The 11,571-nt window shown below is 38.6% G+C and overlaps 3 protein-coding genes across 4 annotated transcripts in view; all 3 read left to right on the top strand.

Annotated features, from left to right (window-relative positions):
* The first annotated feature begins 1,164 nt into the window (after positions 1-1,164).
* Positions 1,165-11,571, top strand: part of LOC102198877 (toll-like receptor 13) — a 16,007-nt gene continuing 5,600 nt past the window's right edge. The window contains exons 1-3 of one of the 2 annotated variants that reach the window (XM_005752644.2): positions 1,165-1,258; positions 7,474-7,591; positions 7,673-7,920. In XM_005752644.2, coding sequence (XP_005752701.1) covers positions 1,231-1,258; positions 7,474-7,591; positions 7,673-7,919 — 393 coding nt within the window. In that variant the 5' untranslated portion in view covers positions 1,165-1,230 and the 3' untranslated portion in view covers position 7,920. Of the gene's footprint in view, positions 1,259-6,596; positions 7,190-7,473; positions 7,592-7,672; positions 7,921-11,571 lie in introns of those variants that run through there. The other variant, XM_005752643.2, reaches the window with a different exon arrangement.
* Positions 3,468-6,126, top strand: LOC106456527 (toll-like receptor 13). The gene has a single exon (XM_013915814.1). It carries the CDS (start codon positions 3,480-3,482, stop codon positions 5,964-5,966), a length of 2,487 nt encoding a protein of 828 aa, XP_013771268.1. The 5' UTR covers positions 3,468-3,479; the 3' UTR covers positions 5,967-6,126.
* The window catches only part of LOC102198411 (toll-like receptor 13), a 5,854-nt gene continuing 5,598 nt past the window's right edge, over positions 11,316-11,571 (top strand). Inside the window, exon 1 of the mRNA XM_005752639.2 lies at positions 11,316-11,510. The gene's annotated coding sequence lies outside the window, so the exon portion shown is untranslated. The remainder of the gene's footprint in view (positions 11,511-11,571) is intronic.

The following is an 11,571-nucleotide window of genomic DNA, read 5'->3' on the forward strand; positions in this document are numbered from 1 at the left end:
GGGCCACTTTGACTTACTTGGGTAAGGTGGCTGGACAGGGCCAGGTACATCCAGTAAGAGCTAAAGTGGAAGCTACTGATCACTTCAATTCTCCCACTACTGAGAAAGAACTTCCACACTTTCTTGGAATGGTGGGTTATTATTGTGGGTTTTGTGAGAATTTCTCTGCAGTGGTTGCTCCTCTAACTGACTCCTTAAACCCCAAGGTTATGTTCCAATGGTCAGATCATTATCAGACAATCTTTGAGGATATCAAGGCTATCCTTGCCTCTGCTCCAGGGCTTGAGAGACCCCATCTCAGAGATTCTTACAAGCTGAAGGTAGACGCTAGCAAAGTGGATCCTGGGGCAGTATTGTTGCATCAGGATGGAGCAGGTATTGAGCTACTTCTCCCACAAGTTTTATTCCTGCCAGTTAAATTAGTCTATTTTGTAGAAGGAAACTCTTGCTTCAATTTTGTCTTCTTATGCCACGAGAAGTCCTCTTGTGGCATAAGAATCCAACTCAACACTTGATGACATGGCTCTTATTTTTACAGCCTTACCATATGCACATCTGACACCTGAAGGCTTCGGAAAATGTGACGGCTGACGCTCTTTCTAGAACTTTATGTTCATCATAATATGTTTTTTTTAGTTTAAAAAATTTCTGGTGTTTCCATCTTCCATTCTCTTAAATATGCTTCATAACTACCAAATTATTGCTAGGGATGTTGGTGAGTAGCAGAGTTGGTGTAAATAGGAACTGAGTTTTCACTGGTGCACTGATAAGCACATTTGAACTTCATGTGACTCATGGGTAGCGCTGTCAATTGTTCTCATTTCACCCCTGACTTGTTGACATTTCTGTTTCCACCTTTTGTAAATAAATTTTAATAAATAATCATATCTTTATATTGTTCATATCTTCGTTGTGTAAACTCCTTTTTGTTGCAAGCAAGAGTCAGGTGATGCAACAGAGATTGTGTTTTGGACAAAAACAGTGAAGATTACACAATGAAATAAGACTTTCATCTAAAAAGTTTTTAATTAAACAGCCTACACAAAACATCAGCATCATAATAGAAACAGGAAATGATACGATACAGCAGTGAGAGCTAAAACCTTTTCTGATTTAGCAGTCCAACTTCCCCATTATGTGTCAGACGGGAAAAACAAAACAATTTCCACTGTTGTCTTCCTCAGATTAATAGCACTTGAAGCGCATCCACTCTGAGTTCAGGCCATTTTCATGTCTCAAGGAAAAACTTATGAAAGAGGTAAGACTCTGTTTATAAACCCTAACAATATTATTTGCGTTTACTGGAGAGAAAAAATATGACACAAATGTGGTCACATTAAATCAAAAAATCTGTTATTTTGCTTTAAAGCTGTTGAGATGTAGCTGACATTAAAACACACACTTAAAAAAATCTCAGGATTAAAATCCAAATCAGTTAAGCAGTATCAAGGTTTTTCTCAGAACTAGATTTTGTAATGATGGAAACCTAGCACACTGAACTGTCTTATATTTATTTTTATTATCTATGTTGCATTTATATGTTGTTTGCTCTTTGGTTTTTTGAGAGTAATATTGATGTCAATGGCCAAGAAAATGCTTTTTTTTATAAGAAAGCTATAGATGATTGGTTTTGAAAATACAAATCAAATTTTGTACAATTCAAGGAAAAAAAAAATTGTGCTACTTAGATGAAACCCTCGAGCTGGCTGAGCCAGTGTCCATTAGATAATCCAGCCCATACTGTCACCAAAGCAAGTAGCTCCATTTTGTAATGGTTAACTCATTTCCCTTTCAAGTCAAGTTATAATGCGGTTGACTCATAATGATGTTCTTAGGCCCAGATAGATGCTGTGTCAGGAAGAACATGTGATGCAAAATCTGTGCCAAATCAAACATACCGATTCTCCCACAGCGAATCATCTCAGAGATTTACCCTTTGAATTTGATTCGATTCAGTTTTATTTATATGCTGTCAAATTACAACAAAGACCAAGACAATAATACATAATACAACCCCAACTTTCAGACAAGCCCTGAACAGCAAGCACTTTGGTGACAGTGGGAAGGAAAAAAAACTAACTTTTAACAGGAAGAAATGTTGAATGCTTATAAATCTCAATTTTTACTAATTTTTGTTTTTTCTTTAAAGTTGTAGGAATATGCTGACCTAGTTTTGTTATGTAAATTTGTAATTAATTTTTGGAACAGTTTTTGGAAAGTGATTGGTTTATTAGCATATGGACCCTCGCATTAATCAAGGGATTAAGAGCACCCTGGAGGGGTGTGGTAAAGAGGTTTTTTGTTTGCCAAGTGTCAGATGGGACGACGGGAGGGTCTAAAAAAAAATCTGGCCACTTTTTGAAGTTGTGAAAATAAATTAAGTTAACTTTCATTTAATTTTAAGTTGTAAGAAGTTATTTGGTTGATTTTTGTTTATAATTTTCATTGCATTCTAAAACAAACCTTCTGTTGCCACCCATGGCCTTTTCTTGGACTTTTTTGGTGTTTGGAGCATAAAAGGCCATGACAACCTGTTCAGGGTATACCCTGCGTTTTACCCTATCATAGCTAGGACAAGATCCAGCACCCCCTGTGATGATGATAAAGACAACCAGAGGAGACTGGGTGGAAGGATGGATGGATTGACCTTTCTGCAATTCTGAAATCTGTCTAACTTCCCTCTGTGCTGCCTTGATGTTGGCATCTAGTCTTGCTGTTCTTTGTGATTGTTATTAGTCAAGCATATCAGGGATCACTGTAGCTGTGGCATAGACCAGCTAGTTGGTTTCACTAACGGTAATGCTGCATTCACATCTGCTAGTAGACATTTACAGGGTAATTCACGTAATTTTGGTAATAAGCACAGAGGGTCCAGGTTTAGCCAACTTAGCCATGATCTTCTCTTTCAGGTCAACTGCTCTCACATTCAACATACCAGTTGTTTATGGGGCTTGCCAGCTGATCTTGAAGGGTGGAGATAATTATATCTCACTCCTGATTTTAAATCCTGGCTCCACCTTGCCATAGCATTTGTGTTCTACTTCGTCCTTCTCCAGCTGTGATAGCAGTTACTTGCGTATCACTGAGCTACTAGTTGTTTTGATGTTAGTCTAGGTGGGTTTCAATTTGTATCCTCTTCATGTAACCTTCTGGATTAGATGAAGCTTTCACTGAAGTTAAATGTATAGTAGGATTCCAGCAGTTCACTATTCTGATTTGTTGTTCCAGTGAAACCTCTGAGACATACCGATTAGAGGTGTGTCTCAGAGGTTTACTGGAACAACAAATCAAAATCACGAATTTTTCATCACTAGTTGCAGCAAATCTCACGCTGTTTTATTCTGTGCTAAAATGATGACATGGTAATGTAATCAGACTAATACCTTCAATTGTATTTTTTATCCTGCCCGACTCAGGTATATTGAACAACAGAATACCCCCATCTCTAAGTGGAAACAGTACTGCTTCCCAAGATCAACATGCTAGCTACAGGAGTTTGGCCTCTGCTGCTTTTCTCGCTTCTTTTGTGTTTCCTTCATTGTGAACATTTACTTGCTTTTTCACTGAAAAACTGCACAATTATCTATACAGAAAAATCGAATGTGTTAGTCACTTGCACAGAGCGTTACCTCACTGCTATTCCAGATGACATTCCCAAAAATGCAGTATTGCTAAATCTCAAGTCAAACTACATTTCAAATATTACCAGGATGAATTTGGAAGGTTTATTCAAGCTTGAAGTTCTAAATTTGGAAAAAAATTGGATTTCACAAATTGATGGTGAAGCTTTTGCAGACTTGGTAGAGTTAAAGGTTCTCATCTTGAGTATAAATAGGCTCGCAACACTGACAGAAAACATGTTTCAGGGTCTTTCCAAGTTAGAGACACTGTCTCTGGACTGGAACCAGATCTCATTTATCTCCCCTGTGGCCTGTCAGCCCCTGGTCAGCGTACACTCAGTAGATTTGAGCTATAACCTTCTGCATCAAATGTCAGATATTGATCACATTATTAGACTCCCAACTTTACAACATTTGTTTGTATGTTACAACAACTTTACTTCTTTTCAGTCAAATGACCTCCATGTAAATACCTCAAACCTACTCACCCTGTGTTTGGATTCAGTGAAAAAGTTCAGCATTACAAGAGACATTTTTCCTCATCTGCAGTCTCTGGACTTGCGAGGCTGGAACAGGGACATCGAGTGGGAAGTGTCAAACAAGACTTTTTTAAAGAGCCTGACGAGACTGCAAATGAGTGAAACTTCTCTTAGCTTTGATGTGTACAGAGCGATTCTGCAGACTGCTTACTCTCTTCAAGAGCTTCAGATGGATAACATGAAAAAGTGGATAGATGATGATTTCATAGACGTCGCCTGCAAAATTCCTTCTCTAAGAACTCTGAATGTAAGCAGTAGTGAGATTTACACCTTAAAGGAGAACATGCTGCAGTCTTGTTCTCACCTAACTAACCTCAACTTATCATTTAACAATATAAAAAGCATGGCTGATAATGCACTCCAGTCAATGACACAGCTCAGAAGCCTGATATTACAAAATAATGAACTGTCCGAACTGCCAGTGGCCGTCCAAGGACTCACCACATTGGAAGTCTATGACCTTAGCATCAATGACATCAGTGAACTTTACTGTCCTTACTTCTGGAATTTAACAAGCCTAACAATACTCGATCTGAGCCACAATCATATATCCTATATCTCTGACTGTGTTTTTGAAAATTTAAACAATTTGAAAATCCTAAATCTTGAAAACAATAAGATTTCATCATTCGATTATTCTTTTAAATTTAAATTACAGACATTGGAGTTTTTGTATTTGAAAAACAATGAGCTTATAAATCTCTTTCAAGGAGTCTTCATTAATCTGTCTTCCCTTCGTTATTTGAATTTAGATGTACGCATGTGTAACAATGTTGAGGAAGGAGGGTTAAAGGGACTCTATAACCTCCAGTTCCTTCTTATGCAAGGTGATATTTATTTTTATGAGCATTTCAGTGGGCTGCCAAACTTAAGCACTCTGATCCTAAATGTTGTCTCTAGCCTGCCACATAACAGCTCCAAACAAAGCGATAACCCTTTCTCAAATTTACCGAAACTGAAGAAGCTTAATATCAAGGTTCATAGAGGATATTACGATATTTCAAAAGATGTTCTCAGTGGTCTGACTTCTTTAGAGTACTTAATAACAGAGGCATACTTCATGGGATCTTTGCATCCAGACACATTTAAACACACACCGCAACTGAAACATCTCACAATTACTTACAGCGAGCTTTCAGTTTTAACATCTGACGTGTTCTTGCCAATTCCAAACCTGATAATACTCGACCTCTCCAACAATAAACTCAGGTCTTTGGATTTTCTAGCAGAGGCCAAACTGTCGGCACTCAGATGGCTCGATGTCAGCAACAATGAATTGTTCGTAATCAGTGAAACAGTTATCCAATCCCTTTTAACCATGAAATATCTGGATCTGTCTGCTAACCTTTTAACATGTGAATGTTCTAATTACGGTCTTATCCAGTGGATTCAAGGCAGCAAACAGACACAGGTTGTTAATGCACATCAGTACACTTGTGCGTTTCCTGTCAGCCAACGGGGAAACAAATTCCTTGACTTTGGTTTTGACTCCTGTCGGATAGATGCTGCATTGCTCTGCTTCCTTTTTAGCTCTAGTCTAGTTATGCTTACTCTCCTCGCATCCTTCATCTATCACTTCCTGAGGTCACACCTCACATATGCCTATTACCTCTTCCTGGCCTTTCTCTATGATAATAAGAGGAGGAAGAAAGGTATTCCTCACAGCTACGATGCCTTTGTCTCCTACAATGTTCATGATGAAGCTTGGGTCTGTGGAGAGTTGCTTCCAGAGCTGGAGGGTCAACAGGGCTGGAGACTCTGTCTGCACCACAGAGACTTTGAACCAGGTATAGATGCTTTTCATTAGCCTCTGTTCTACTTTTAGCTCAATATTTAATGAAGCTAGCACACAAACTCTGTGTCTTCTTTCCTATAAATACAATTGTTTCTTTTTGTTCCGCTTTTCAGTGGTACCGAAAAAGATCAAGTTTTAACACCACAGTATCTTTTTTTTCTCTTTGACAGCACTGCAAAAATATAAACAGCGTCTACAGTGTCAAAACAAAAATAGCAATGACATGTGACTCACAAACTGCAGTTTGAATGCTAGATCTAAAAGACTGACCATTTAGAGAAACGCTACAAACTGATCTTTAAACCTCAAAAAGTAGTATATAGATGTGCTACTCAACTGTCAAAGCATCCTACATCTGGGAAAATGAAAGGTTTACTCTGGAAGAACTTTTTTTTTTTTTTGCTGAAACCATGAACAAGCCCCTAGAAGGCCATGTGTACCCAAAGCTTTAATTAAATTGAAAACATCTAAGTTTCTTCCATATTTAAAATCTGAAAACATGAAATTACTTTCATTGATTTTTTTACTGCATTGAAAAGAGAAAAGCACCAAAGATGTATTTTGCACTTACAGGCCTGTAAGAAATTCTTCACTAAATTAGATTTCGGCAAACGTAAAAGTTGAATACTGTAGAATCTTTTAGCAGCTGCCATTAGTAAATTGGGCACTTTTAGACAGACTTTAAAAATGTTCAGCCAGAGACAATCATCCATCTCCACTGTTCTCCATTGAGCTTGTCAACTGTTCCAATCCAACACAAATATATGTAGCTGCCCAATTAACAAAGTATAGACTTAAGAATTTCACAAAAGAAAATTATAGATTCTCATTAGCTGGAATTTGATTCAGCATCAGTGTACGTGTCAGGGTTTCTGGGTCGTTGACCCAGTATTTTCAGTTCATGTTCACTGTTTATCCTCTGTACGTTCCACTTCCTGTTTTGTGTTACGTTACTCTGTGTGCATTATGTTCTAGTTCTTATTCCATGCATCGTTAGTTCAATTGTGTTCAGCTGCTCACTCACCTGTCACCTGTCAGTCATTGTTCAGCCAGTGTATTTAAGTCCTCAGTTCTCTCCTGGTCGGCGTCGCATCATTGATGTTGTCACTGCTGTCTATGCCCCATGTTTGCCTTCCAAGTTCAGATCACTCAGCCGTTCAGCCAGTCAGCCAGTCAGTCAGCCATCTCCTGTTTTCGTCATTCGTCCCTCACAATAAACACCCTGAATCGTCACCGTGAGTCCTGCGTTTGAGTCCTTTTCTCCACATCCACTCAGCAACCCCTGACAGTATGCCTCAGTGACTTAAAAAATAGTTTTTTGCTTACTCACCATTGCTAAAAAAAAAAAAAAAAAAAGTACAACCAAGGTTGGAGTGAATGGAATTTAAGCCCCACTATTCTCAGAAGTGAGAACACCTTAGAAATCTTTTAACTTGTACAAAGCTAAATTTTATGTAACTTGTGTCATTTTAGAACACAATGCTGACATGTTTGATGTGTCAGATTTTTGTTTTTACAGGTAAGCCCATCGTCGAAAACATTACAGAGGCTATCTATTGTAGCAGAAAGACTATCTGTGTGATCAGCCAGCATTACCTGCAAAGTGAGTGGTGCTCCAAAGAAATCCAGATGGCCAGGTATGGTTATCAACTCTTTGTTCTTACATGCAAGGATGTCACCAGTTTCTACATTGATTAATCTGCGTGTGGTGTCTTTAGCTTCCGTCTCTTCAATGAGCACAAGGATGTGATGATCATGGTGTTTCTGGAGGACATACCAGCCAAGCAGCTGTCTCCATACTTCCAAATTAGGAGTCTGGTGAAGAAGCGTAGCTACCTGAGTTGGCCACAGGCTGTTCATCACACTGGAGTCTTCTGGCAGAAAATACAACAAGCTCTCAAGAGAGAAGAAAACCCTGCTGAGCACAGGTGCCTCCTCACTGGCTACCAGAGAGTCATCCAGTGAGATTTAACCCAGGTGGAAAAATCACAGATTGTATATATATATTGTGTATATATAAACAGAGCGGTCACGCTAATGCAGGAGTGGCTAAAATGCATTACTTCTAATGCCCAGCAGGGGGAAACTCCTCTGGCTTCAATAAGGTTGCTTGTCGAAGTCTATGGGTAAACATGGTAGCTTCTGGATCAGAGAGGTGAAGCTCCTGCAGAAGTGGATAAACTTGCAGTACTTCTAATGCCCAGCAGGGCTCCTGTGGTTTCAATAAGGTTGCTTGTAGGTGTCTAGTGGCAAACAGCCCTATGGTGCCTTGACCTGTGACCTCAGCAACATTTTGTTGTCTGGTGGACTTTCCTGGAGTTTATGGACTCAGTCAAAAGTGTCAAGTCTTATTTCATGTTGTCTGTTTTATAAATGTAGAACTCAATGTAACAAGAACTGTATGTGCATTTTTATTAACACATGTACACAATTGTAACATATTAACGTGTTTGTTGTGCTCATCCTGTCAGGAGTAAATATACTAAATGACATTTCTTGCCATAAAACTGTGAATAAACTTTTTTCATAGCTGATGTGCTTAGAAATGAAATGCTATTATAATCTGATATAACAAAATAATAATGAGACTGATGAAGAGGAGCACTTACTTGAACTGGCTACAGGCTGTTCAACACACTGGTAAACAGCCTTCTGCCAGAAGACTAAATGTATTTTCTAGTTTATCATCTCATATTATTTGTATTTACAGATATAATTAATTGTGTGTTACAAAAAATATAACATGTATGGTTTCTTGTTACTTGTACTAAACTGTCACACGGTCACACGGATGTATCCTTGCTGTCCTAATGCTTAGGCAGCACACTGCTGGTTTCCTTGATACGTCACCTGACTATCACACTACCTGAGGGCTGGAGTGACAGTCAGCAGCAGCAGTGTTTCGGTAGCTCATGCTTTTTTGTTGTTTTTTATTGATGCTCTGATGATGTGGAATAGTATGAGTTTTTGCACTATATCATTTTACTGGCATGTGGAAAGTGTGTTTAAAATAAAGGTAATTCAGTGGTTTGTCTCTTTACAGAAGTTTCAGAGTTTTGAAATAGGTTCAAGGTTCCATTATCCTCATGAAAATTAAGATAAATAATAAACAATAAAATAAACTGCCTGTCACCAACATAAAACAACTATAGTGCAGCATATTGAAACATTTAAACTGGAGCAGCATTTTAAAATTATAGCAGCACAGTGACAGCATTTAAAAAAACACACAAAAAACAGATTCGTGTGCTTAAATACAAAGAATAGTAGCATAGTAGAAGCATAGTAAATAAAATAAAACCGAACAAAAACAGTGCAGCGCATCAGAACAACTGAGTTATCAGTGAGCAATGGAGTTGATCAGTCTTACGGCCTTAGAGCCTCCTGCCTGTGTGGTGGGAGGGTATCAGTTTATGATACTGACCGCAGTGCACTGTGTGAATGCAGAAGTCTTGGGTGCAAACTGTACAGCTTCCTCATGAAGTGCTTCATTAAACATTGATCTGAAGTGACTCAAATGAATTTGACAAAGTGAAACTTAATAATGGTAATAAGGTCACAGGCCTCACTTTTGCCATCGAACAGCTTGTCAGTCGACTCTTATCAACTGTGAACCCCTGAAAATGGAAAACTGTATATTAAAATGTCTCTAATTTCTAAACACCTAATGCAATACTTTAGTCAAACTTTGAATCAAAGGTGAAAGACTGCACTGTAATTACATCTTGATTGTTTGATTTTAATTCCCCTGTCGTCTGCAAATGCAGTTTCTCTAACAAAGGATAGAATAGAATAGAATAGAATAGAATAGAATAGCGCTTTTATTGTACATGTACAACTAAATTATGGAATTATGGGTGCTCCACGACAACTGTGTAGGAATAAAATATAAATAGACAGCAGGAATAAATAACAAACAGGAGAAATGTAGATATAATCAAGAGAAAGACACATTGGAGAACAAAGTGTTTGGAACTAGTACAAGTTATTGAGTTATGGGGGTTAGTCAGACTGTGGCACAGATTGGTGAGGTGAGTGGGCAGGGGTAGCATTGGGGGGGGGGGGGGGTGTAAGGGGTGTAAGGGGTCACCTGTGACAGCACTGTTTTTCCTGAGATAGGAGGATCTGCGGATTTTTTTGGGCAATGTTATTTACACTTTGTGTGGCCTTCCTGTTCTCCTCGTGGCCCCTGTGTACCAACCCAGGCAGTAGAAGAGCAAGCTGTTGGGTCTGTGCTTTCAGCAGGCCCGCTAGTTCAGAGCAGGGCTGGACTGGGACAAAAAATTGGCCTGGGCATTTTGACTGGTGACCGGCCCTTTGAGCGAGTACTTGGTGACTGTGGAAAGGAAAAACCCAATTTTAATAGAAATAAGCCTCCAGCAGAACCAGGCTGAAGAAGGAACAGTCATCTTCTGTGAACAGCTGGGGGTTTGAACACCCCATTATGAACATTGTATCATTTGTCTTACTAAATTCAAGTAATGGAGGGAAGACAGAACCCTGAATGCCTGATTTCACAGACGTCATCTCCCAAATTCCTCCTCTAGTAGTTTTTGATGTAATATTTGCGAAAACTGGCGCTCTAAATGACATCCTGCTAAAGTCTTGGTCTAATCTCACTGAGCTCAGTTACTTGGTCCCAGTTGCTCTCTTTGACCTCAACTCTTAGACCTGAGCTTCAACATTTTCAGCGAACTAACATACTGAAAATCAATTACATTTTCAAAATCTGAACAATTTGACAGTTTTGAAAACAAAATCTAATTTTATTTGTTGGTAAAACCTTAAATTTATAAAACCTGCAAAAAACAAAGCTTTTAAAAGGGTTCAGGCATTTTTTTTTCACCTTTGTGACTCACATGCTGCCATTTTCTGTGGCTAGACAAGCTTAATAATGGCATCATCCTTGTCAAATGGGGATAGATACATACCATTGTCTTGGACACCCCTGGGTGAGGAAACTTTTGTGCAGTAATGTACATGACATTTCACACAGGATATACAGAAACATGAAGTATTATTAGTGAGTGTTCTTAAAGACCACAAAGTAGAAACAGGAAGCAAGCAACCCACTTGTGCACACAAGCCTTAAGATATTCACTGTGAGATGTGAGGGCAGGGAGGATGGCTGCAGAGCACAACTTGTCTGGACTTCAAAAATGCTAAAATGTTTAAATCAATTAAAAGATCTCTTTGAAAAATCCTTTTCAATAAATAAAATTGGACAACGGTCGAGGCTCATCTAAAATACTGGGGAAAAAACTATGAAAAAACAAAAGGAAAAACGAAGACAAGCATGCAAGCTGCAGAAAGTAAATTTTTTTTCATTGTGGTGTCTTACTTCATGGACCAGTCATACTTGGGTTTCAGTAGACAGACTGCAGAAGTAGCAGCATCTGTGGGAGTGAACCATCCAACTTCCTCTTCCTTGTACAAGTGATTCACTCTGAATTTACTCCATTATATTTTGTCGGTTTGACCTCAATGGTTACAGCTTGGTTTTTTATTTTGTTCTGCTATCAAGCTGGTGACAGAAACAACTTTTTTTTGGAATAGGTAAGTTTCTTTTATCTTGTTTAATGAAAAACCACTGACCTTGCATATATATATATATATA

The sequence above is a fragment of the Pundamilia nyererei genome, unplaced genomic scaffold (genome assembly GCF_000239375.1).
Source record: "Pundamilia nyererei isolate P.nyererei 1_Seehausen unplaced genomic scaffold, PunNye1.0 scaffold00369, whole genome shotgun sequence".
Classification (NCBI taxonomy): Eukaryota; Metazoa; Chordata; class Actinopteri; order Cichliformes; family Cichlidae; genus Pundamilia; species Pundamilia nyererei.